Raw genomic sequence first — 27,010 nt, 5'->3', positions numbered from 1 at the left:
TTTGAGGGCACTTGACAGAGTAGATGTTATGATGATGGTTCCATTAGGAGAATCTCAAACTAGGGGACAGAATAAGGGCATACTCCATTTAAAATAGAAATGTGAAAGAAATTCCCCTCCCAAAGGTTATTGAATGTCTGGAATTCTCCAGCTCAGAGTGTTATGGAGGCTAGATCACTAAAACGATTTAGAGAGGAGGTAGGTAGACTTTTGAAAGACCTTTTGAAAGGGAATCTAAGCTGAACTGACAGGGAAGAGGAGTTGGGGCAAATCAGCCATTACCCAGAGGGCAGACTCAAGAGGACAAATAGCATACTCATCCTTGTTCTGTCCTTATGTGAATAGACTTTTATAAGGTTAGCAATACTTCATGAGTGATGTTCCACAGAGATTGGAGCTGGGAACTCAACTGTTTACACTTTTTATAAGTGACTTGGTTGAAGAGAGAGAATGTATTGTTGCTAAATGTTCTGATGAAACAAAGATAGATGGAAAGCAAAAGTTCATGAAGAACTAAATGAGGCTCCAAAGAGATATAGGTAATTAAAGTGATTGGGTAAAGAACTGACAAATGGAGTATATTGTTGAAACTTTGAAATTGTTCACAATGCCAGGAAGCATAAAAACACATATCCAAATGATAAGAGATTGTGGAGCTCTGAGATGCAGAGGGATCGGGGTGTCCTGGTGCATGAATCACAAAAGGCCAGTATGTGGGTACAGCAAGGAATAAGGGAAGCTAATAGAATGATGGTTTACGGTGAGAGGAATTGAATTCAAAAGCAGGGAAGGTTATGTTTCATTTATACAGGGCATTGCTGAGATGTCATCTAAAGTACTGTGTACATTATTGGTCCCCTTGTTTAAGGAAGGTTATAAAGCATTGGAAACAGTTCAGAGAAGGCTCAATAGATTAATACCTGGAATGGGTGAGTGGTCTTAGAAAGGGAGGTCTATGCTTAAATCCACCAGTGTGCAGAAGAATAAGAGCTGATAGGACATTGAAACAGGAGATGTCTTGACAAGGTAGGCCTGGAGAGAATGTTTCCTCTTGTGAAAGAATGTAGAAGTAGGGATTACTGTTTAAAAAGACAGATAGCTTAGTTAAAACAAAGATGAGGCAAAATCATTGCTCTCTGGTCTTTTTAAAATTTGTTCTGGATATGTGGGTGTTGCTGGCTGGGTCAGCATTTATTGCCCATCCCTAACTGCCCTTGAAAAGATGGTGGTGAACTACCTTTAAACTGCTGCAATTTGCTGTAGGTAGATATAAAATGGAAAATAGGAGGAGTGGGGCCCTTCAAGCTTGCTCCACCATTCAGAATGATCATGATGGTCATCCAGCCCAATATCCTGTTCCTGCTTTATCCCTCTTCGATCCCTTTCACCCGAAGAACTATATCTAACTCACCCTTGAAAACCTTCAATGTTTTGACTTCAGCGTTTTTTTTTCTGTGGCAGAGAATTCCACATGCTCACCACTCTCTGAGTGAAGAAAGTTCTCTTGAACTCTGTCCTAAATAACCTATCACACACCCTTAAACTGTGACTCCTGGTTCTGGACTCCCTGGTCATCATAAACACTCTTCCTGTGTTTAACTTTTCTAAATGATGAGGAGATGCCGGTGTTGGACTGGGGTGGACAAAGTTAAAAATCACAAAACATCAGGATATAGTCCAACAGGCTTATTTGGAAGCACTAGCTTTTGGGGCGCTGCTCCTTCATCAGGACAGCTACCTGATGAAAGAACAGTGCTCCGAAAGCTAATACTTTCAAATAAACCTTGTTGGACTATAACCTGATATTTTATGATTTTTAACTATATTGTATAGGTTTCTATGAGATTCCCACTCATTCTAAATTTTAGTAAACAGTCCTAATTGTAACAAAAACAGAAGTTGCTGGAAAAGCTCAGCAGGTCTGGCAGCATCTGTAGAGAGAAATAAGGGTTAATGTTTTAGGTAGACTGACCCTTCCTCACAACACAGTCCTAATTATTCTGGGCTCTCTTCATACATCAATCTGGCCATCCCAGGTGTCAATCCATAATAATTCTTCACTCATTCCTTCTGTTGCCCCAACATCCTTCTTCAGAAAAGGAAACCAAAACTGCATGCAATATTCCAGGACAACAATGTTATTAGGGAGTCAGTTGCAGGATTTTAACCTAGAGACACTGACGAAATGGCAATATTACTTTAAATCAGGATGGTTGCTGTGTTACCATCCATCTTCTGCCCTTTTCTTCCGGATGGTAGTGGACCAGGGTTTGGAAAGTGCAGTTAAAGGAGCTGGGCGAATTTCTGCAGCGCACCTTGTTGAATGTTTGTGGATGATTTGCCAAACAATTGGGAATGAGTGTTGTTGGAGCTACATTTCTCCAGGGGGCAAGCAAGGAGTACTCTATCAAACTCCCAACTTGCACTTGTAAACAATAGACAGACATTGTGGAATCAGGTGGTGTGTTACATGTAACAAGATTCCTAATCTCTGATCTGCTCTTGTAGTCATAGTACTTATATTAGCTAGTCTAGTTGAGGCTCTGGTCAATGATAAGCCCCCCCAGATGTTGATAGTATGGGATTCAGCGATGGTAATCCTATTGAGAATCAAATGGCGATGATTAGATTCACCACTGATGATCATTGCCTTGCAATTGCTTGGCTAAAATGCCATTTTTTACATGTCAGCCCAAGTCTGGATATTGTTTAAGTCTTGCTCTATTTGGACATGTACTACTTCAATATGGGAGTTGTCACAAAGAGTGCTGGAACACGGTACACTGATGCAAACACAATCATCACCACAAAGTTTAAAAATCACACAACACCAGGTTATAGTCCAACAGGTTTAATTGGAAGCACTAGCTTTCAGAGAGCTGCTCCTTCATCAGGTGGTTGTGGAATACACAATTGTAAGACACAGAATTTATAACAAAAGTTTACAGTCTGATGTAACTGAAATTATACATTGAAAAATACCTTGATTGTTTGTTAAGTCTCTCATTTGTTAGAACAACCATGTTAGTTTCACTTCTTTCATATGTAAGTCACAAAACGTTTTTTAAAAGTTACATTCTCAGGTTAACTTTAACAATTGGTGTCAGCCCAGATAATGTGTTGAAGGTGTTCGCCCCCTGTATGCTGTTGTCTGTGCCATAATGTTTAGACTGATTCTAATCTAAAAAATGAATTAAGAGTCTTATATGGATTCATGCAATTTTTGAGCAAAGTACAATGTAATTCTGCAAGTACAAATTCATCCCACAAATGTATATGTGTATGTGTGTGCGTGCGTGCATGCGCATAGGGGTGTCTGTATGTGTATAGTGCAGTGGTAGTCACTTGTAGTGTGACATGAGCCCAAGGTCCCAGTTGAGGCCTTCCCTATGGGTACCGAATGGTTCAGTACCCATACGGAGGGCCTCAAACGGGACCTTGGGTTCATGTCACACAACAGGTGACCACCATTGCACTACATATTATATATATATATATATATATATATATATATAAACACAGACACGTGCGCGCACACACACACACACACACTACGACAGACACACACACTCCCACACGCACCCTCTCACAGACTTTACACTCACACACACACACACATATACACTCTCTCTCACAGACACTCACAACCCCCCAATCCACACACATGTGCATATACACATATATGTTTGTGGGATGAATTTGTACTTGCAGAGTTACATTGTACTTTGCTCAAAAACTGCATGAATCCATGTAAGACTCTGTCAACTCATTTTTTTTTAGATTAGAATCAGTCTAGACATTATGGCACAGACAGCAACACATATGGGGCAAACACCTTCAACACATTATCTAGGCTGACACCAACTGTTAAAGTTAACCTGAGAATGTAACTTCTTTAAAAAAGTTTGTGATTTACATATGAAAGAAGTGAAAATTAACATGATCATTCTAACAGATGAGCGACTTAACAAACAATCAAGGTATTTTTCAATGTATAATTTCAGTTACATCACACTGTAAATTTTTGCTATAAATTCTGTGTCTTACAATTGTTCCTCCACAACCACCTGATGAAGGAGCGGTGCTCTGAAAGCTAGTGCTTCCAATTAAACCTGTTGGACTATAACCTGCTGTTGTATGATTTTTAACATTCTAACTTATAATCACTGTTTAATAAGATCTTTTCTGGTGTTGATAAATTAATATTAAATGCAAAATTGCTCCATAATAATTTTTAAAATTCTACATTTTAAAAAATAACATTATGTTCATATATTTTAGCTTATATAAACATACCTTATACCTTATTCTCAAAAATATATCCCAATGACTTATTTCACTCCTCATATTATATAATTATATGTAAAAATAATCAGTGCATTTCACATCTTTGGAGTGGTGTTTGTGACATGTCTTGTTTATCCTACTCAATACCATGGTGGCAATAGCTTCCTGCCTCACAATGCCAGGGAGCCAGCTTTGGACAACTGTCTGTATGGACATTGTATTTTCTCCCGGTGTCTGCATGGATTTCCTCTGGGTGCTCTGGTTTCCTCCCACAATCTATTGGCTATGCTTAACAATAATTGCCCTGTAGTCTCCAGAGATGAGCAGGTTAGGTACATTAACCTTGGTAAAAATAACATGCAAGTTTACAGGGATGATATTCTTCAGTATGTTAGTACAGACTTAATGGGCCAAATGGCCTCTTTCTGCACTGTAGGGTTTCTATGATTCTAACATAGCTCTTCCTGGAGATCCTCTTGGCTTGGGGTAAAATTCAAACTAACCCCAAGAACGGGGATATCCATACCACGGAGATGCTAGATCTTATATATTCTATCCACTGCTGATAAATACATCCGTGCTCATCAGTAAACATAGTGCATAATGAGTAGAGTACTTGTAATCACCAGTCAGTACACAATCATTGTTTACGCTAATCAGTACGAGCTTCCTAAAAGCTCTTCCCTCATTTTTTGTCCCCAATTTGTTTCACTGATTTACTGCCCACTCTTCATCAGAGAGAACTCAAAAGTAATCACCTGTATGGGAATTGTGGGGACGAATGTACAGCCCAGTTCAATTCTGAAGTGAAACATGTTGATACGCATTCCATCTATACAAGCAGTAAGGGGATGATATTTTCACCATTTGCCTATATTTATCGAATCACATTTTATACCCGCTACTTGCTTAGATCACAACCTATTGCAGAGAATGGAACCTAATGGGAGAATGATTTTAAACTTGATATGGGTTTAAAAACTTAAATATTCTGGAACAAAGCTCATGATTTATTTCCTTACATGCATTACTTGTACTTACCATGCCATCATTCCCAGTAAAGCCTGTGCTCATTGAGGTGCAGGAGGAAGTTAAGATAGATCACATTAGAAGAATCGATAGTTCATCATGTGGCAGAAGTCACATTCTGGATCCTGTAAGTAATCAGCCAGGAATGGATGGAGTAGACATTCATCGTGGAAGCAATGCCACATCTGTGTGAATGACCATAGATGGTAAGGAATTGCTGAATTACCTTAGGTTCTTTTTTCACCTGACTATTCAATTCGCTTTGCTCCTCCGTCAGAGCTCTGCTCCTGCAGATTGAAGTCTGACAATGATTCACTTTGTCGCTAAGAGAAGGATCTCAATCCCCACCCCTCAGTCTGCTGCTGAATGGTTTATACAGAGCATCAGAGGCAGACAGCAAATGTACACCAGATGCTGTCAGAGACATTTTCATATTTATGAACAAAGCACCAGATCGACAACCAGCTTGACACCTTCAGCCTACTGAATAAACATCATGGACGAGACTTGTTACTTTAGTATAAGAGGTGACTCATCTTGTCAGAACTACAAATTGTATATTGACTTTAGATTTACTTTGTATCTACTTAGATGATTGGGTTATAGAGCAACTTAAAATACTCTTGAATTGGCACAGATGTGGTTGAAAGAAGGTCCAGTGAGACATTTAAATCACTTCAATGTAGACATGCCTAACCTTTTCTCCAATTATTTTGTTATATAAAATTTGTGGAATTATAGCGGATTTTTTTCCTCTTTCTCAGTATCCCTTCACTAAAATTGCAATGTCAGATAATTTGATCACTGAGGCTTTCATTAGGTGGTTGGACAGGAAATTACCGACATGAAAGCTTCAAATCTCATTCTTTCTGAAAGTAACTATGCAAAGCCAAGGAATGAATGTGATAGCGTGTCAATGAATATTTCACAATGCTGGTAAGAAATTACTGCACACCTTGATGAAAAGTCACATTAATTCTGTTCACTCCATAGATACTGCCAGACCTGCTGAGTAAATCTTTTCAATTCAGATCTCCAGCATGCAAAGTAATTTATGTTTCTCTTTGGAACAGAATATTGCTCCCAAGTGGCTTTGAATTCAAGATGGTACAAGGAAGGTAGGATATTTCGTGATGCATTGGGTAATACCACTGTGAGTCAGCAGCTCCATATTAAAGACCTATTCCAGGACTTCCAGCATGGAAACAGACCCTTCTGTCCAACCAGTCTATGTCGACCAGATATCCCAACCCAATCTAGTCCCACCTGCCAGCACCTGGCCTATATCCCTCCAAAACCTTCCTATTCATATACTCATCCAAATGCTTCTTAAATGTTGCAATTGTCCCAGCCTCCACTACTTTCTCTGGCAGCTCATTCCATACACGTACCACCCTCTGTGTGAAAATGTTTCGCCTTGGGTCTCTTATATCTTTCCCCTCTCACCCTAAACCTATGCCCTCTAGTTCTGGACTCCCCAACCCCAGGGAAAAGACTTTGTCTTTTTATCCTATCCATGCTCCTCATAATTTTATAAACCTCTATAGGGTCACCCCTCAGCCTCCGACGTTCCAGGGAAAACAGCCAAAGCCTGTTCAGCCTCTCCCTATAGCTCAAATCCTCCAACCCTGGCAACATCCTTGTAAATCTTTTCTGAACGCTTTCAAGTTTCACATCTTTCCGATAGGAAGGAGACCAGAATTGCAAGCAATATTCCAACAGTGGCCTAAACTTGTTGGCAAAAGGTGTATATTATGTTTGAGTACTAACTCGTAACTCCTTTCAACACATGCCACTGAAGTGGTAAGACTGGGGGAAATTCCTGGTTAAGAAATTGCAGCCTTTTTATCATCACTATCCATAGTTGCAGGCTACAAGACAGGAATAAGTTACTCAGCCCCTTGAGTTCTATCCTTCTAGACTAGGACTGATCATCTAGCTCAATGCCATCTTCCTATCCTATGCTATCCTTATTCAATTAAAAATGTATGTTGCCTCATATATATTTGGAGGTAGAATTGAGGACTCAAATATTCAGTTTACTATTCCATAACCTTAAAATATCTCTGACACTTGGCTTTCACCACTCACCAGTTTCTAATATATCCAGGGTATATCAATCCCTTCAATTTCAGTATTGCAGAATGCAAAGATTACTTATTTCAATGAATGATGTAACTGTTGAAAATAGTTCCCTTTTCAAAAGTCTGTACAGTCACAATAGTTCTAGTAGTCACAAAGTTTTTGTGATAGTTTTATGCATTTGGAAGTTTTGAGCATATTGCATTCATAATTTAGATGATGCAAAACAAAGTGCAAAGGTTTTATTTGATGGTACCATTTAAATTTATGAACTCTTATCACCTAGAAGGACAAGGGCAGCAGTGTGGAACTCCGCCATTTACAAGTTATTTTCCAAGCCACACCATCCTGCCTTGAAACTATATAATTTGTATCTTCAGCATCATGGCAAAATACTGTAACACCTTACATAACATCACTGTGAAATCACATACACAACATGGACTATATCAGGTTAAGGTAGCCCACCATCAACGTCTCAAAACCAATTAAGAATGGGCAATAAATGACCTTGATGGTAATATTCACATTCCAAAATGAGAATGTAACCAGAGAGAAGGGACTTCAGTTGCATGGATACAGAACCTGGGATTATTCTCCGTAGGTGATTTAAGAGAGGTGTGCAAAATTACAAAGGGTCACGATGGAGTAGAACAAAAGAAGACTGCTTCCATTGGTGGAAAGGTCAAGAACCAGAGGACTAGTAATTGTCAAAAGAACACAGGCAACACAAGTAAAGATTTTTATGAAATGAATGGTTTCAATCTGGAACGACTTGCCCAAAAGTTAGAGGATCCAAATTAGATTCTTACCTTTCAAAAGAAACTGGATGAATATTTGAAATTGAACTTCAACCGAAGTTTGATATCTAAGTTTGAGCTTAAGGCATCAAATTTCAAGGAAAGAACTGAACATTGCACATGAATTGATAGGGTGCTTAGGAACCACATAGGTTTCGAAAGCAACACCTTTTCTTTGGAAGGGAAAAAGCAGTTGCATCTTTATTCAGTTCTGAAGAAAGGTCACCAACTTAAAACATTCACTCTCCACATATGCTGCCTGACCTGGAGATTGACAGCTGACTTGATTTACTCAGTCACTCTAGGTAAGGTTGACCAAGGTACAGCTGAGGTGTCATTTATCTCTTCTAATTGCAGACCCCATTGACTTTTTGTTTCATTTTGTATTTCCAGCATCTACAAAATACTGATTGTGGGAAGAGTGCAATGTCGAATAAGACAGTAGCTAAAATAGTTACACGGAGGACAAGTTGCCCAAGCATATGCTCAAATGGGCAGTCCAGTTACACAATGTGAAAAAAAATGATTTAATAATGCAACTGGATTGGTTTCACAAAAGTGCTAGAAATTTCCTTCCAATTCAGAGGCAATGTGTCCTGCTGATCCTCCACTGTCACAAGTTAGTTCACAACAGGGCAAGTGTCCACTTGCTTCAACAGGTGTGCAAAACTTGAGTGTTTAAAATTTCTTTCATGGGATGTGCTTAGCATTTGTTGCTGATCCTAACTTCCCTTGAATTGAGTAGTTGGCTAGGCCATTTCAGACAGCAGTTAAGAGTCAACCACATTGTGGTAGTTCTGGGGCCACATGTAGGCTAGACCAGATAAGGCAGTTTTCCTTCCTATTAGTGAATCAGAACAAGTGATGTAGTTTCATAGTTGACAAGCTTTACATACCAGGTTTAACTGAATTTATATCCCACCACCTAATGCGATGGAATTTGAATCCAATTCCTCAAAGCATTAGCCTGGGTCCTGGTGACTAGTCCAGTAACATTATCAGGACACCACCATCTCTGCTCGAGAAGTGAAGCAAATCTCTCAAACAAGGCAAACAAAAAAAAAGCTGAATTCTTTATCTGTTGAGCTGGAGCATCAGATCACAAACGGATCACAAGGCGACTTGGAGCTGGCTGATAAAGTTTGCAAGACAGTTTTGATCAAAGGATGATGAAACCTCAACAAATGGTTCAGAACGTGTTCTCTCTGTCCATGTTGAGGGGCACAGAGTTAGATACAGTCAGAATCATAGAGTCATAGTTGAGTCTCTATCTTGATTTTGTGCTCTTTACAGAGTGCATTCTCACTCTCAGACCTATCTGGACCTTTATGGCTGCAATGACTCTTGATCTCAGTATTATTTTCCTGCCATCTCTCCCCAACCATGCATATTGTTGTGAGGCATTCCATGTTAAAATCAGCAAGATCCAGCCAACAGTCAGACTGATGCCAATAATATTTGTGGCACAAAAGAGCCAAATAATGACAGATTTAATTATTCCATTTCACAAACAATTAATTGTATGGCTATCACTTTATCTTCCACGATCAGCATATGGAAGGGTGCAGACACCATTAGTCAATAAACTAACAACACTGACCACAAAAAATATTGTCAGACGATAAAAATTCACAAGTGAATAACTTGCTTTCTAATTCCTCGAAGCGGTCCCACCATGAGACAATGTCAAGTGGGTTTTAGAATACTCATTACTTGCTTGGTTGGTAAAAAGCTCCAACAGACGAGCTCGACATTACCCAGCACAAACCAACTCTCCTGCTTACTGATTAAAAATCTATCTCAACCTTAAATACACTTAAAAGCTCAGCCTCTACAGCATTCCACAGTAAAGAATTGAACAGATTCAATACCCTCAGGTGAGAAATTCCTCTTCATCTCTACCTTAAATGGTTGATCCCTTTATTCTTCAGATTAAACCCACTGGTCAGAGACTCTTCAATGAGGGGAAACCATCTCTCAGCATCTACCATGCCAAGCCCTCCCATAAGGTCACCCTCCCATTCTTCTAAACTCCAATGAGTACAGGCCCCATCTATTCGATCTCTCCTCATAAGACAGATCCTCCATACCTATGATCAACCAATTAAACATTCTCTGGACTGCTTCCAATGCCAGTTCATCTTTCTTTGTATAAGGGCACCAAAACTGTACGGTGTTCTAAGCAATAGTTACTTTGCACATTTTTTTTACTAAGATCTCTCTATTTTATACTCCATTCCCTTTGAAGTAAAGGCCAACATTCCATTTATCTTCCCTGTTACTTAAATGTTAGCTTGTTGGTGACTTATGCATAAAGAACCCCAATTACTTTGGTTGCAGCTCTCCGTAGTGTTCCTCGGTTTAAATATTATTCAGTTCCTCCATTCATCTTGTCAAAACACATTAACATTTTCATGTTTTCACATTCACTTAACTAGTCTATGTTCCTCTGTAGACTGTTATCCTCACCACTCATTTTTCTGTTGTCTACAAACTTGGCTGTTGTACATTCACTTTCCTCTTCCAAGTTATCAATATAAACTATAAGTAATTGAGGCCCCCAACTCCATATGTCGCGTGATGCTCACAGGATGGTAACTGAATACATTGCAGATGATTTTCCGAAAATACCACGTCCAGGAGGAAGGTTATTCTGGAAAGTAGTAACTATGGCCAGAACCTACTCTTTACAGGATTATTATAAATCCCAACAATTTGAATTTCATATCATATACCACTCAACTGGATTTCTGAACCTTAACCTTGGGAGATCAATGAAGGTGGCACTTAAAGGTAGTTCTGTAAGTCTTTAATATAGTTCCATTAACAGAAAAATAAGATTAAAGGATTTAAGATTCTGAATCCAGGCATCAAAGCGGACAAATTGGTAATAAGTCAGTCATTGAAGTCTGAAATAGCAGCAGCTTCTCCCAGTCAATCAAATCATTGCAGTCTCCGTTTCTTCTTTTGTAATCTACGACCGGCCTCTGCCCCTTTCCGTGCAGCTCTAACCAGGCCCTTGAATTGGCCACAAATCTTCGCCTTTTTCCTTCAAAGGAAAAATATATATTAAGAACAAAAATTTAAAGCCAGGAGGAATGAGAAACATTGCACCTGTAAAAATCATTCTTTACACTGATTGAGCCAACAATGCATCATGATCCCTGTGTTCATAGTAATAACCCAGCAGTAAGAAAACCACACCTTCGATTCAGCTGTGATTTGTTAAGTGGGACATAGGCAAAAGGATCCAGCTTCCCTCTCTGTTTCACATCCCCTCGTCCTTTCTGAAGAGAGATTAGAATGTGTCAGATTTAAAAGAAACAGATGCTGAGATGGAAAAAATAAATAAAATAATTTGAGAGAAAACAACAGATATTAAAATTAGTTTTGTGCCATTGAAATTAACTACACTCACAGAGAATCAGACATGGTTAATATATCAAGTACACAAGACTCACACTCACCGTTGATTTATACTCTGCACCATACTCTCTATTTCTCTTTGAAAGTGTCTGCCTGTGAATTCCAGAACCTCCAGCTGAAACATTCACAAACAAGTAAAGGTGAGATTGGGAGTAGGAGACAGACAGCAGAGAAACAGGAACAAAAGACCTTTTCATGCCCACTCTGTAGACCATCACTCTTCCCTTCCTTACTGATGATCCTCACTAACCCCTACAAATACCTTTACTATACATACACATCTTTACTGAGACCACTCCCTCCCCTATGACCCACCCTGCAGACCTTCAACACACCACACACAGACCATCAGCTCCAAAAGACCTTTTCAAACTGCCCACAAACTATTCTCTTTGAGACCAAAGACACTCCCACACTGTAATAGGCAGAACATCCTTTACTTAATTGACATGATTGAATACAATAATAAAGCATGGAGAAGTAGTGGGATTGAACTCTAACTGAATAATACCTAAGTGAAAAATGTCTCCTTGTGATTGAATGGGAACTTGGAAATAGGATGGAAAGTACTTAGTTGACATGATCCATATAAGATCTAATAAGACCTCTTGCTGATCTGAAGCCAACTCTTTTTATTGAACTGGAAACTGAGGTGGTGAACTTAGAGGTTTATAAAACCATAACAGGCATGGTCAGTGTAAATAGACAAGATCTTTTACCTGGAGTGGGGGATTCTATAACAAGAGGGCATAGGTTAAAAGTGAGAGGGGAAAGAAATAAAAGGGAGCTAAGAGGTAACTTTTTTAGGCAGAGGATGGCATGTGCATGCTACGAGCTGCCAGAACAAGTGGTGGAGGCTGGTACAATTACAACATTTAAATGCAAGGGAATAGCAAGGGTTTTGAGATATATGGGCCAAATGGGACTAGATTAGTTTAGGTTATCTGGTCAGCATGGAAGAGTTCGATTGAGGGGTTGTTCCATTGCTGTACATCTCTATGACCTTTTCTATGATCCTCCATGTTATTAAATGACAGAATAGGCTTAATACGTCCTACAGTGACATCAGCATTATTAGCAGAGTGCTGTGGAGGAATGTGACATACACAGACATGGAAAAGGGCACAGAAAATCTTTACACCTACCTTTATAGCATGAATCTGTCTGCATCTCTTCATCATCATCAGCAGTTTTGAATTTTTGCTTCTGTGCAGCTTTCTAAATGGACAAATTTTCAAAAATTAAATTGACACTGGGATACAGAGTCAAATAAACTGAAAACCGGAGGATAGGTGGGCAAGATAGAAGCTGGGGCTTCTGGGGACTGGGGTGGAGGAACAGAGGTTGGCGTGTCAGGTATAACTAGCCAGAAGTTAGTCAGGTTAGATCAGGATGGATCAGGGAGAGGCTGGTTGTGGAGGGAGAAATAGTCAAAGACTACATGGGAAAATGCAGGAGTATTAATGACAATTAGGCTTGCACTCGGGTAGGGTTTGATGATTTAAGTGCTGGGGTCTCACTGTCACTGGGACATTGGTAACAAAGTTCTGATGAAATGAAGGCAAACACTCACAGTTTTCACACCAACTTCCTCCAAGATTTCATTTGCTTCATCTTCAGAGTCTGTTAACAGAGGAATTTCCACAAACATCAGCATCAAGTTTACTTCAGAGAAACCAACTCAGCGAGTGACTGGAAGACGATAGGGCACACCACCACCACAACAAGTGAGAGTTATCCCATCTCAATTGAGATTCCTTGCCATTGAGAAACAATGCAGTTCCATTGAAGAGCACAAGAATATTTTAGCATAGGAGATCCCACGTAACAACCTCCTCCCCATCCCCAAATAAGAAACTGCGCAATGTGGACATGAAAATCTAAACAACAGAATATGCAGCAAGTTTCCAACAATCTTCACATCGTCCATCCTGCTGCATGTGCTCGGTTTCAAAACCTCCGAGTGACAATGAAGAACCGCCACTGGAGTTTGTTTGGTGAATTAGCAATGCACAGAATAGCAATCTGACTGGAGGATACACCTTGAGCCGCCCTGACCAGACGGAAAGTTGTAAAAAGTGGGGAAGTCTCTTATTGAACTATTCAAAGGAGGAGGGCATCTTCATATGAGACTCAGTGCAGAAACAGCAAAAATGCCCAAAGTATTTACCTTTTAATTGATCATCCTTTGCCCCTTGACTGATTACCAATCGGCCATCTGACAACACTGGGAAATCGTGTTTAATACTTGCTTTCTTCTTCAGCTCTGGTTTAGTGGCTGGAAGATAAAGTAGTCAAGATTGAATGAGGTAGAATAAAAACCTATCATTGCCAATTAATGTTTGTACGCAACTTATGTGCCCAATGATACCCTTCACACACAACGGCACAGGCACGGCCTCCCAACTATCAACAGCACAATCAAGATACTGTCTTCAAATGTAGTCTGGTCCTATGTTCCGGTAGTTACTGTATTGAAAACCCGTGCTCCTCCCCAACTTCACGACTTACTGCTTCCACAAGAAATACACAAACATAAGCAGATGTCAGCCATTTGTCCCTTTTAGCCTGCCCTGCCATTCTATAAAATTATTTGTATTGCAAATTCCACATTCAGATATAACTCCAATAACCTTTGATTCCCCTACAAAAGTTTACAAACTCGACCTTAAATAAGGAGACCAACACAGCATAATATTCAAAACTCACCAATCCCTGTATAACCGAAGCATAACATCCATATTTGTACATTCCTCTCATCACAAAGATACATCCCACTTTCTTAATCATTTGCTGTATCCTGCACATTAATGTTTAGTGACTTAGGAGCTATAACACCTAGATCACTTCAAACTTTGAAATTAGTCATGTCTTTAAATAATACTGTGCTTTTTTATTCTCCCTGCCAAGTGAACTTTACATTTTTCAATATTGTACTCCATCTACATGCAAACTCGTGTCTTCTTCACAACACACTTTGCCTGTTTTTGTGGTGTGGCCCCTTTCCCTTCCTGGATTCTAAAGAAATGCAGATGAGGTGGGAGAGTACAGGTGAGTGTGAGCATGAGCAGTAGCAATAGCTAATTTCACCGAAAGCAGACTGAGGGGCCAAATGATGTGTTCCTACAATTTGTATTCTTACCTAACACCCTCTGTGCCACTTTCTGGTCCAGAAAATTGAGGGGTTCATCAGCTTCCCCTTCCTTCAGCCAAGCAGAGCTCTTCTGGACAATTTGCTTCTTTGTCACTTTCTCTGCTTTCTCCATAACCTCTTCATCAGAATCTGACTCGGCCAGAATCTCTTCAATACTGAAAAAAAAATTATACAAATAAACTAAGCTTCACAGTTGCAAACCACCCAAGTTAGATTGGAAAAGACCAATACTCCACATAAGCTAGATTCCAGGCAAATTAGGCTGGCGCATCAAAGTCTGACATGGAGATAATGCTTCCACTAGTTGGACAGACTAGGAACCTAGGGCACAGTTTCCAAGAGAAGGGTCAACCTTTTAGAAATGAGATGAGGAGGAACTTCTTCAGTCACAAAGTGGGATTCATTGCTACAGAAAGCTGTGAAGGCCAAGTCATTGAGTGTATTTAGATCAGAAATAGATAAGCTATTCATTAGTAACAGGATCAAGTGGTACAGGGAAAAGGCAGCAGATTGGGGTTGAGAAACATATCAGCCATGATCAAATGGTAGAGCAGACTCAAAGGGCTGATGGCCAAACTATGCTTGTATCTCTTATGGTCTTACATCGATGTGGCAATTGCATTGTCTATGTTGGTGGCAATCACAATGCAAGTGTTAGAAGGTTGTGGATCCAAGTCATACTTGAGAAAGGAGCACAAGATTCTAAGTTGACACCAAGGAGGCGCAGCCCTTGTGAGAGGGTCCGCACCGAGGGAGCGCGGCCCTGTCAGAGGGTCCGCACCGAGGGAGCGCGGCCCTGTCAGAGGGTCCGCACCGAGGGAGCGCGGCCCTGTCAGAGGGTCCGCACCGAGGGAGCGCGGCCCTGTCAGAGGGTCCGCACCGAGGGAGCGCGGCCCTGTCAGAGGGTCCGCACCGAGGGAGCGCGGCCCTGTCAGAGGGTCCGCACCGAGGGAGCGCGGCCCTGTCAGAGGGTCCGCACCGAGGGAGCGCGGCCCTGTCAGAGGGTCCGCACCGAGGGAGCGCGGCCCTGTCAGAGGGTCCGCACCGAGGGAGCGCGGCCCTGTCAGAGGGTCCGCACCGAGGGAGCGCGGCCCTGTCAGAGGGTCCGCACCGAGGGAGCGCGGCCCTGTCAGAGGGTCCGCACCGAGGGAGCGCGGCCCTGTCAGAGGGTCCGCACCGAGGGAGCGCGGCCCTGTCAGAGGGTCCGCACCGAGGGAGCGCGGCCCTGTCAGAGGGTCCGCACCGAGGGAGCGCGGCCCTGTCAGAGGGTCCGCACCGAGGGAGCGCGGCCCTGTCAGAGGGTCCGCACCGAGGGAGCGCGGCCCTGTCAGAGGGTCCGCACCGAGGGAGCGCGGCCCTGTCAGAGGGTCCCCACCGAGGGAGCGCGGCCCTGTCAGAGGGTCCCCACCGAGGGAGCGCGGCCCTGTCAGAGGGTCCCCACCGAGGGAGCGCGGCCCTGTCAGAGGGTCCGCACCGAGGGAGCGCGGCCCTGTCAGAGGGTCCCCACCGAGGGAGCGCGGCCCTGTCAGAGGGTCCCCACCGAGGGAGCGCGGCCCTGTCAGAGGGTCCCCACCGAGGGAGCGCGGCCCTGTCAGAGGGTCCCCACCGAGGGAGCGCGGCCCTGTCAGAGGGTCCCCACCGAGGGAGCGCGGCCCTGTCAGAGGGTCCCCACCGAGGGAGCGCGGCCCTGTCAGAGGGTCCCCACCGAGGGAGCGCGGCCCTGTCAGAGGGTCCCCACCGAGGGAGCGCGGCCCTGTCAGAGGGTCCCCACCGAGGGAGCGCGGCCCTGTCAGAGGGTCCCCACCGAGGGAGCGCGGCCCTGTCAGAGGGTCCCCACCGAGGGTGCGCGGCCCTGTCAGAGGGTCCCCACCGAGGGAGCGCGGCCCTGTCAGAGGGTCCCCACCGAGGGAGCGCGGCCCTGTCAGAGGGTCCGCACCGAGGGAGCGCGGCCCTGTCAGAGGGTCCGCACCGAGGGAGCGCGGCCCTGTCAGAGGGTCCCCACCGAGGGAGCGCGGCCCTGTCAGAGGGTCCCCACCGAGGGAGCGCGGCCCTGTCAGAGGGTCCGCACCGAGGGAGCGCGGCCCTGTCAGAGGGTCCGCACCGAGGGAGCGCGGCCCTGTCAGAGGGTCCGCACCGAGGGAGCGCGGCCCTGTCAGAGGGTCCGCACCGAGGGAGCGCGGCCCTGTCAGAGGGTCCGCACCGAGGGAGCGCGGCCCTGTCAGAGGGTCCGCACCGAGGGAGCGCGGCCCTGTCAGAGGGTCCGCACCGAGGGAGCGCGGCCCTGTCAGAGGGTCCGCACCGAGGGAGCGCGGCCCTGTCAGAGGGTCCGCACCGAGGGAGCGCGGCCCTGTCAGAGGGTCCGCACCGAGGGAGCGCGGCCCTGTCAGAGGGTCCGCACCGAGGGAGCGCGGCCCTGTCAGAGGGTCCGCACCGAGGGAGCGCGGCCCTGTCAGAGGGTCCGCACCGAGGGAGCGCGGCCCTGTCAGAGGGTCCGCACCGAGGGAGCGCGGCCCTGTCAGAGGGTCCGCACCGAGGGAGCGCGGCCCTGTCAGAGGGTCCGCACCGAGGGAGCGCGGCCCTGTCAGAGGGTCCGCACCGAGGGAGCGCGGCCCTGTCAGAGGGTCCGCACCGAGGGAGCGCGGCCCTGTCAGAGGGTCCGCACCGAGGGAGCGCGGCCCTGTCAGAGGGTCCGCACCGAGGGAGCGCGGCCCTGTCAGAGGGTCCGCACCGAGGGAGCGCGGCCCTGTCAGAGGGTCCGCACCGAGGGAGCGCGGCCCTGTCAGAGGGTCCGCACCGAGGGAGCGCGGCCCTGTCAGAGGGTCCGCACCGAGGGAGCGCGGCCCTGTCAGAGGGTCCGCACCGAGGGAGCGCGGCCCTGTCAGAGGGTCCGCACCGAGGGAGCGCGGCCCTGTCAGAGGGTCCGCACCGAGGGAGCGCGGCCCTGTCAGAGGGTCCGCACCGAGGGAGCGCGGCCCTGTCAGAGGGTCCGCACCGAGGGAGCGCGGACCTGTCAGAGGGTCCGCACCGAGGGAGCGCGGCCCTGTCAGAGGGTCCGCACCGAGGGAGCGCGGCCCTGTCAGAGGGTCCGCACCGAGGGAGCGCGGCCCTGCCAGAGGGTCCGCACCGAGGGAGCGCGGCCCTGTCAGAGGGTCCGCACCGAGGGAGCGCGGCCCTGCCAGAGGGTCCGCACCGAGGGAGCGCGGCCCTGTCAGAGGGTCCGCACCGAGGGAGCGCGGCCCTGCCAGAGGGTCCGCACCGAGGGAGCGCGGCCCTGTCAGAGGGTCCGCACCGAGGGAGCGCGGCCCTGCCAGAGGGTCCGCACCGAGGGAGCGCGGCCCTGTCAGAGGGTCCGCACCGAGGGAGCGCGGCCCTGCCAGAGGGTCCGCACCGAGGGAGCGCGGCCCTGTCAGAGGGTCCGCACCGAGGGAGCGCGGCCCTGCCAGAGGGTCCGCACCGAGGGAGCGCGGCCCTGTCAGAGGGTCCGCACCGAGGGAGCGCGGCCCTGCCAGAGGGTCCGCACCGAGGGAGCGCGGCCCTGTCAGAGGGTCCGCACCGAGGGAGCGCGGCCCTGCCAGAGGGTCCGCACCGAGGGAGCGCGGCCCTGTCAGAGGGTCCGCACCGAGGGAGCGCGGCCCTGCCAGAGGGTCCGCACCGAGGGAGCGCGGCCCTGCCAGAGGGTCCGCACCGAGGGAGCGCGGCCCTGCCAGAGGGTCCGCACCGAGGGAGCGCGGCCCTGCCAGAGGGTCCGCACCGAGGGAGCGCGGCCCTGCCAGAGGGTCCGCACCGAGGGAGCGCGGCCCTGCCAGAGGGTCCGCACCGAGGGAGCGCGGCCCTGCCAGAGGGTCCGCACCGAGGGAGCGCGGCCCTGTCAGAGGGTCCGCACCGAGGGAGCGCGGCCCTGCCAGAGGGTCCGCACCGAGGGAGCGCGGCCCTGCCAGAGGGTCCGCACCGAGGGAGCGCGGCCCTGCCAGAGGGTCCGCACCGAGGGAGCGCGGCCCTGCCAGAGGGTCCGCACCGAGGGAGCGCGGCCCTGCCAGAGGGTCCGCACCGAGGGAGCGCGGCCCTGCCAGAGGGTCCGCACCGAGGGAGCGCGGCCCTGCCAGAGGGTCCGCACCGAGGGAGCGCGGCCCTGCCAGAGGGTCCGCACCGAGGGAGCGCGGCCCTGCCAGAGGGTCCGCACCGAGGGAGCGCGGCCCTGCCAGAGGGTCCGCACCGAGGGAGCGCGGCCCTGCCAGAGGGTCCGCACCGAGGGAGCGCGGCCCTGCCAGAGGGTCCGCACCGAGGGAGCGCGGCCCTGCCAGAGGGTCCGCACCGAGGGAGCGCGGCCCTGCCAGAGGGTCCGCACCGAGGGAGCGCGGCCCTGCCAGAGGGTCCGCACCGAGGGAGCGCGGCCCTGCCAGAGGGTCCGCACCGAGGGAGCGCGGCCCTGCCAGAGGGTCCGCACCGAGGGAGCGCGGCCCTGCCAGAGGGTCCGCACCGAGGGAGCGCGGCCCTGCCAGAGGGTCCGCACCGAGGGAGCGCGGCCCTGCCAGAGGGTCCGCACCGAGGGAGCGCGGCCCTGCCAGAGGGTCCGCACCGAGGGAGCGCGGCCCTGCCAGAGGGTCCGCACCGAGGGAGCGCGGCCCTGCCAGAGGGTCCGCACCGAGGGAGCGCGGCCCTGCCAGAGGGTCCGCACCGAGGGAGCGCGGCCCTGCCAGAGGGGCCGCACCGAGGGAGCGCGGCCCTGCCAGAGGGGCCGCACCGAGGGAGCGCGGCCCTGCCAGAGGGGCCGCACCGAGGGAGCGCGGCCCTGCCAGAGGGGCCGCACCGAGGGAGCGCGGCCCTGCCAGAGGGGCCGCACCGAGGGAGCGCGGCCCTGCCAGAGGGGCCGCACCGAGGGAGCGCGGCCCTGCCAGAGGGGCCGCACCGAGGGAGCGCGGCCCTGCCAGAGGGGCCGCACCGAGGGAGCGCGGCCCTGCCAGAGGGGCCGCACCGAGGGAGCGCGGCCCTGCCAGAGGGGCCGCACCGAGGGAGCGCGGCCCTGCCAGAGGGGCCGCACCGAGGGAGCGCGGCCCTGCCAGAGGGGCCGCACCGAGGGAGCGCGGCCCTGCCAGAGGGGCCGCACCGAGGGAGCGCGGCCCTGCCAGAGGGGCCGCACCGAGGGAGCGCGGCCCTGCCAGAGGGGCCGCACCGAGGGAGCGCGGCCCTGCCAGAGGGGCCGCACCGAGGGAGCGCGGCCCTGCCAGAGGGGCCGCACCGAGGGAGCGCGGCCCTGCCAGAGGGGCCGCACCGAGGGAGCGCTGCCCTGCCAGAGGGGCCGCACCGAGGGAGCGCTGCCCTGCCAGAGGGGCCGCACCGAGGGAGCGCTGCCCTGCCAGAGGGGCCGCACCGAGGGAGCGCTGCCCTGCCAGAGGGGCCGCACCGAGGGAGCGCTGCCCTGCCAGAGGGGCCGCACCGAGGGAGCGCTGCCCTGCCAGAGGGGCCGCACCGAGGGAGCGCTGCCCTGCCAGAGGGGCCGCACCGAGGGAGCGCTGCCCTGCCAGAGGGGCCGCACCGAGGGAGCGCTGCCCTGCCAGAGGGGCCGCACCGAGGGAGCGCTGCCCTGCCAGAGGGGCCGCACCGAGGGAGCGCTGCCCTGCCAGAGGGGCCGCACCGAGGGAGCGCTGCCCTGCCAGAGGGTCCGCACCGAGGGAGCGCTGCCCTGCCAGAGGGGCCGCACCGAGGGAGCGCTGCCCTGCCAGAGGGGCCGCACCGAGGGAGCGCTGCCCTGCCAGAGGGGCCGCACCGAGGGAGCGCTGCCCTGCCAGAGGGGCCGCACCGAGGGAGCGCTGCCCTGCCAGAGGGGCCGCACCGAGGGAGCGCTGCCCTGCCAGAGGGGCCGCACCGAGGGAGCGCTGCCCTGCCAGAGGGGCCGCACCGAGGGAGCGCTGCCCTGCCAGAGGGGCCGCACCGAGGGAGCGCTGCCCTGCCAGAGGGGCCGCACCGAGGGAGCGCTGCCCTGTCAGAGGGTCCGCACCGAGGGAGCGCTGCCCTGTCAGAGGGTCCGCACCGAGGGAGCGCTGCCCTGCCAGAGGGTCCGCACCGAGGGAGCGCTGCCCTGTCAGAGGGTCAGTACTGAAAGAATACTGCACTGTCAGAGGGTCCATACTGAGGGAGCACTGCCTTGTCAGAGGGTCAATAACAAGGTGATGCTCACTGTTGAATCTATCCACATCTGAATTAGATGGTAAACAGAGGCCTTTGGCTCATTCAATGAGAGATTATCTAATAGCTGTGAACTGAAGATAAGGGGGGGGTGACTGAAAGACTTCCACAGTCTAAGAGAGATGATAACACACTCCAGCTTGAAACAGAATAATTTCACCATTCTAAAGTAAAAATGTACTTAAGGTTTATACACAAGTGCAATAGGCCACCTCTGAAGCTATTGTCAGTTTTAACATAATACCTTTTGACCACAATACTGAATTCACAGTATTTAATCTCTCAAACATCAAAAGAAATACTCTCATTGCAGTCTGTAGGAGTTTAGTCTCGTGAAATTGGCAGCCATTGTGGCTGGATCTGAACAGTTTTTAATTGGCTGTACAATACTTTGGAAGGCCCTTGAGTTGTGAAAAGAGTCAGAGTTTGAAGTCACAGTTTATACAGCAAGACGACCTTTCAGCTCATCCTGACCTCAATGGTCATCAAGCATCTATCTATTCTAATCTTATTTTCCAGCACTTGACCCATAGCCTTGAAATCTATGCTGTTTCAAGTGATCATTTAAATACTTCTTAAACATCTTGACGGCTCCTGCATCTATTACCCTTTTAGGCAGAGTTCCATTGTGGAATAATACAATAAACATAAGTACAATAAAAATACAAATCTTTCTTTTACTAGCCCATGTGATGAAGAATACAGACCCATGATCTCCACACTGTGTAGTGTTGTACTAAATCACTCTTAGCTTATTTTACTCCTCACCTGTCCCCATTTTGTTTTGGAGTTTCATCTTCATTTTCTGAGCCGCTCTCAGCTCGCTTCAGAGCTCGTTGCCTCTTATTCCGGGCCTCTGCTTTACGAATGTTGACAAGCACTCGATGGTACTCCTCTGGAATCATGCTGTCAATCATCTCGAATCTGAAATGTTGGTGAGAGGGATGTGGGTGAGAAGCACACCAGAAGAGAACAACACAGATTCTTCAAATTCACAATCTCAATGGAGATTCTCAAAACTGACAACTAAGTTAATGAACAAGCAATTCAGTAATCTGTAGCACCTAGTTCAGGATTTAACCAATAGCTGCACAGAGCTCAGACACTATTGATTTGAAATTCACAACAGTTTTACAGATTAGCTTACTCAAAACTCTTCGTAATTAGCTCTGGGTAAGCTAAGCAAACAATAATTATAATACTGACACCTACCCAACAAAATTAACAGGTAAAACCATTAAAAAAGTTACAACACAGAAAGAAGCCGTTCAGCCATCACGTCTGCACTAGTTGAATAAACTAGGTACACCCATTCTTCAACTCACTTTCTAGCATCTGGTCTGCAGCCTTGCTGTCACAGTACTTCTAGTGCTGATCCAAGTTCCTTTTAAACAAGTTGAGGGTTTCTGACTCAATCACCAAACTGAGCAGTGAAGTTCAGACACTCACAACCCTCCGGGTGAAAGCATCCCCTTCTGCTCATCACCTTAAATCTATTCCCACTAATTACTAACCTCTCTACCACAGGGATCAGATCTTTCCCATCCACTCCATCCAAGCCTTAATTATTTTGTACACTACAATTAAACCATCCCTCAGCATCCTCTGTTCCATGGAAAACAAGCTTCACCCTTATTCAATCTTTCCTCATACCTACAATTTTCAAGCCGTGGCAACATTCTTGTAAATCTCCTCTGAATTCTCTCTATGGCAATTATGTCCTTCCGTGACCAGAACAGTATACAAGACTCCAGCTGTAATCTAACCAGTGACTTGTACAGTTCCAGCTCTTGCATTCAATGTCTCATACAATGAAGGAAAGCATCCATATGACTTCCTTGCCACTTTATCTACCTGTCCTGCCACCTACAGGGATGACCAGACATTCATTCCAAAGTCCCTTATTTTCTCTACCCCTCTCATGACCCTCCCGTTTAGTGTATTCCTTTAGTTGTTTGCCTTCTGAAAACGCATACGCTCTCACATTTCCAGACTGAATTCCATTTGCCACTTCCCCCGCCACTCAGCAAAACCATTGGTTTCATTCTGCAGCTGAAAGCATCTCTCAATAATAACCATCCAGCTAATTTTTGTTACCTGCAAATTTCCTAATCATGTCCCCCCCACTTGTAAGTATAAATCACAAACATATACCACAAACAACAAGGGAACAAAACACTAAGCCCTATAGAATACAACTTTTCACTCTCAAAAACAGATGTCAGGCATTACCATTTGATGTCTGTCACTGAACCTACTTTGGACACAACTCATTACATTCCCTTGTATTCCACGGACTTTAAATTTTCTGACCAGTCTGCTGCACAGGACCATGTCAAATACTTTACTAAAATCCTTATAGACATTTTCTGCACTACCAATAATCCTCCTTGTTACTTCTTCAAAACATTCAATGAAGCGAGTTAAACATGATAGTCCTTTACAAAATCATGTTGCCTATCTGTGATTAATCCATGCCTTAAGTAAATTAGTCCTTTCCCTCAACTTTGATGACAGCAATTTGCCCACTGCCAAGGTCGGACTCACCATCATTCAGCCTCTCCCTCACACCTTTTCTGAATGATGGTACAATGTTTACAGACCTCCAAAACTCTGGCATCTCATCTGTATCGACTAAGGACTGGAAATGATCCTCAGAGTTCCTGTTATTCCCTCCCTGGCTTCCTTTAACAGCTTAAGATAAAGTTCATTCAGCCCTAGTGATTTAACCACTTTCATAGTCAGTCCCTCCAATTTTTCCTTTCTTCCTGATGTTCTTATTTTATCTAATATGTCACACATTTCCTCTTTAACTAGAATGTCTGCATAATCTCTCTCCTCTGTGAGGACACAATATTCATTGAGAACCCTCCCCAATCATCTCCATCCAGGCACAAATTACATCCCTTTCCTTAGTCATCCTCTTGCTCATGTATTCAGAACTTCTTTGGATTGTTCTTAATTTTTATCAGTCAATATTTTCATATTCGTTTTGCTTTCCTAATTTACTCTTTCACTTACATGCTGTACTTTCTGCTTCCTAAAGGAATAGTTTTTTCAAGATTGTAATTAGCTCTGTTTTCCTGTTGTATCTTATCCTGGATAGTGATGTGGCTCTTGATTTGGCAGTACCATCCTTTTTCTTTGCAGGAGCATGTTTACACTGTGCCTCCAGAATCTCCCTTTTAAACACTTCCAGCTGATTTTGCCACTGACCTGCCTTCAAGTATCTATAATCAGTCCAGTTTTGCCAGATCAGCTCTCAGCTTTGTAAAATTTGCCTTCTCCCAATTTAGATTATTCCTGTTCTATCTTCATCCCTTTCCAAAATAATACTAAATCACCTGTATTTCCATTACCATCTGAAAAATGATCGCCTACTGCTACTTCATCTACCCGCCCAGCTTCATTTCCAAAGATTAAACCTAGAATTGCACTCTGTCTTGTTGGGTTTGTTATGTATTGGCTAAAATAATTCCCTTGAATGCAATTCAATAATTTTGTGCTCTATGTTCTTACACATTGTTTGTATCCCTGCTGACATTTGGTAGTTGAGTGTCCAATTATTACTGCCCTACTGCTTTTCACTTAGAAACTTGCCTTCATATTTGCTCCTCCACCTCTTGCCCATTATTTCAGGGTCTATAATCATTGCCTATTCGTGCACCCGCTTTTTTTTTGGTTTCTATCCAACACATATGGATTTATTTGATGCTGCATTTAGTATATCATTCCTTCTCAAAGCTGTAATCCGATTCTTTCACCACTAATGCAACACCCACACCTTTAGTAGTCATTATATTTATCAACTATCAACATCTTTTCTCCCCCAGCACTCTACAACGCTAACTACTCCCCACCAACTGTTGCATAAATGCTGCCCCCCCTCCACACTTCACTCCAGCTCTAGTGAAGAGTAATCTAGACTCGAAACATTAGTGTGCTCTTTCTCCATGGATACTATCAGACCCACTCTGATCTCCAGTATTTGTAGAGTTGATCAATGGTACTCAGTGATGTTCATGTAATTCAATGTCAATAGGAGATGGTAGATTCTCTTGTCAGAGATAGTAACTGCCTGGCAGTTTACAGGGAAACAGGAAATTAGAATGAGGAAAGAGATGGCAGTCTAATTACATACACATTTTGGTTGTCTTCACATAGGAGGATACAAATAATGTCCCAACAATGTTGCCAGAATGCAGGGACTAATGACAGAAAGGAACTGAAAGAAATCAGTACCAGAAGGGAAATGATGTGAGAAATTGATAGAATTAAAGGTCAATAAAACACCAGAGCTCGATAATCTATATCTCAGAGCACATAAGAAAATATGGCCCTAAAAACAGTGGATGCATTGATACTCATTTTTCAAGTTCTATAGACTCTGTAACAGTTCCAATGGCTGTAGGGCAGCTAAAATAACCCACTATTTAAAAAGGGGGCGGGAAAGATATAAAAGAGACCTAAGGGACAATTTTTTCTCGCAGAGGGTGGCACATGTATGGAAACAACTGCCAGAGGAAGTAGTGGAGGCTGGTACAATTGCAACATTTAAGAGACATTTGGATGGGTAAATGAATAGGAAGGGTTTGGAGGGATATGGGCGGGTGCTGGCAGGTGGGACTAAATTGGGTTGGGATATCTGGTCGGCATGGACGAGTTGGACTGAAAGGTATGTTTCTGTGCTGTACATCTCTATGACTCTAAATCTATGCCTGTGAAACAACACATCATGAAAACAATTCAAGTAATATGGCCAGCTTTGCCATTTTCTTTGACTTATCCCTCAACCATGCTTATTTCTTTGTCTGTCTTTTGTATGAATGGGGCTGAAAATAAAGGTTTTGGGTTTTAATCAGACATAAGTTAGATTACAGTGATATTTAAATTTTGCTCTGCTAAAGTTACTGCTTTGTTGATAAATTGTTACGTCTTTGGTTGAAGCTAGACACGTGTCTATAATTGACTATTCACAGAGTCTAGGATCGGATATTCAAAGATTCTGGATAGGAGTCATTGAGGTCAATATTGGGTTTTGAAAATTTTAATTTTTTGTGTTGCTAACATGGAGGCTCTGATTCTGAGTGACAGCCAGTGATTATTAGGATACTGAAGAGATCAGAGCTTGGACCTTAGTGATTAACAAGATACATTGATGATCTGGATGAAGATACTAAATGTAATATCGCCAAGTTCGCAGCAACACAAAGCTGGGTGGGAGGCTGAACTTTGAAAATGGTGCACAGATGTTTCAGTGTGACTTGGATAAGTTGAATAAGAGGACAAATGCATGGTACGTGAAGTCTAATGTGGATAAATGCAATGTTATCCACTTTTGTAGCAAAACAGGAAGGCAGATTATCTGATTGGTGATATGTTGGGAAAGGGAAGGTGCAATGAGACCTAGGGCCCTTGTACACCAGTCACTGAAAAATAAACATGCAGGTGCAACAGGTGTGGCAACTGGGATTCTGGCCTTCACAGGATCACAGACACTTGCTGCAATTGTAAGGGGCTCTGCTAAGACTATATTTAGGATGTTGTGTGCAGCTTTGGTCTCCTTGTCAGAGAAAGGATGCTCAGGACGTACAGGAAATGCAATTAAGGTTTACCAATCTGACTCCGGAGATGATATGACAGACATATGAAGAGGCATTAGACAGGTTGGATCGATATTCATTGGAGTTTAGAAAAATGATGTGCAGTAATAAAATTGTAATAGGATTGGACATGGTGAACATAGGAAGGATGCTCCCGATGACCATAAATCCAGATCCAAAGGTCATAGTTTTAGGATATGGGCTACACCATTCAGGACAGAGATGAGGAGATATTTCTACACCCAGAGTGTGGTGTGCCACAGAAAGTGGTTGAGGCCAAACCATTGGTTCCAAGACGAAATCAGGTATATTTTGAGGGCTAACTGGATCAAAGGAAATGGGAAGAAAGCAGGAACAAGGTACTGAGTCGAATGATCAGCCATGATCATGTTGAATAGTGGAGTAGGCTTCAAGGGCCAGGTGGCCTAATCCTCCTCCTATATTCA

At 47.2% G+C, this 27,010-nt stretch overlaps 1 protein-coding gene across 1 annotated transcript in view; it reads right to left on the bottom strand.

Annotated features, from left to right (window-relative positions):
- Nucleotides 1-10,992: 10,992 nt before the first annotated feature.
- rrp12 (ribosomal RNA processing 12 homolog) overlaps nucleotides 10,993-27,010 on the bottom strand; it is a 56,879-nt gene continuing 40,861 nt past the window's right edge. Inside the window, exons 27-34 of the mRNA XM_072557305.1 lie at nucleotides 21,730-21,885; nucleotides 14,767-14,933; nucleotides 13,795-13,902; nucleotides 13,198-13,247; nucleotides 12,770-12,842; nucleotides 11,666-11,739; nucleotides 11,403-11,485; nucleotides 10,993-11,247 (exon numbers count right to left, since the gene is read on the bottom strand). Coding sequence (XP_072413406.1) covers nucleotides 11,142-11,247; nucleotides 11,403-11,485; nucleotides 11,666-11,739; nucleotides 12,770-12,842; nucleotides 13,198-13,247; nucleotides 13,795-13,902; nucleotides 14,767-14,933; nucleotides 21,730-21,885 — 817 coding nt within the window. The 3' untranslated portion in view covers nucleotides 10,993-11,141. The remainder of the gene's footprint in view (nucleotides 11,248-11,402; nucleotides 11,486-11,665; nucleotides 11,740-12,769; nucleotides 12,843-13,197; nucleotides 13,248-13,794; nucleotides 13,903-14,766; nucleotides 14,934-21,729; nucleotides 21,886-27,010) is intronic.

This window comes from Chiloscyllium punctatum, chromosome 38 (genome assembly GCF_047496795.1).
Source record: "Chiloscyllium punctatum isolate Juve2018m chromosome 38, sChiPun1.3, whole genome shotgun sequence".
NCBI classification, from domain to species: domain Eukaryota; kingdom Metazoa; phylum Chordata; class Chondrichthyes; order Orectolobiformes; family Hemiscylliidae; genus Chiloscyllium; species Chiloscyllium punctatum.
This window is presented reverse-complemented; position numbering and strand designations above follow the sequence as displayed.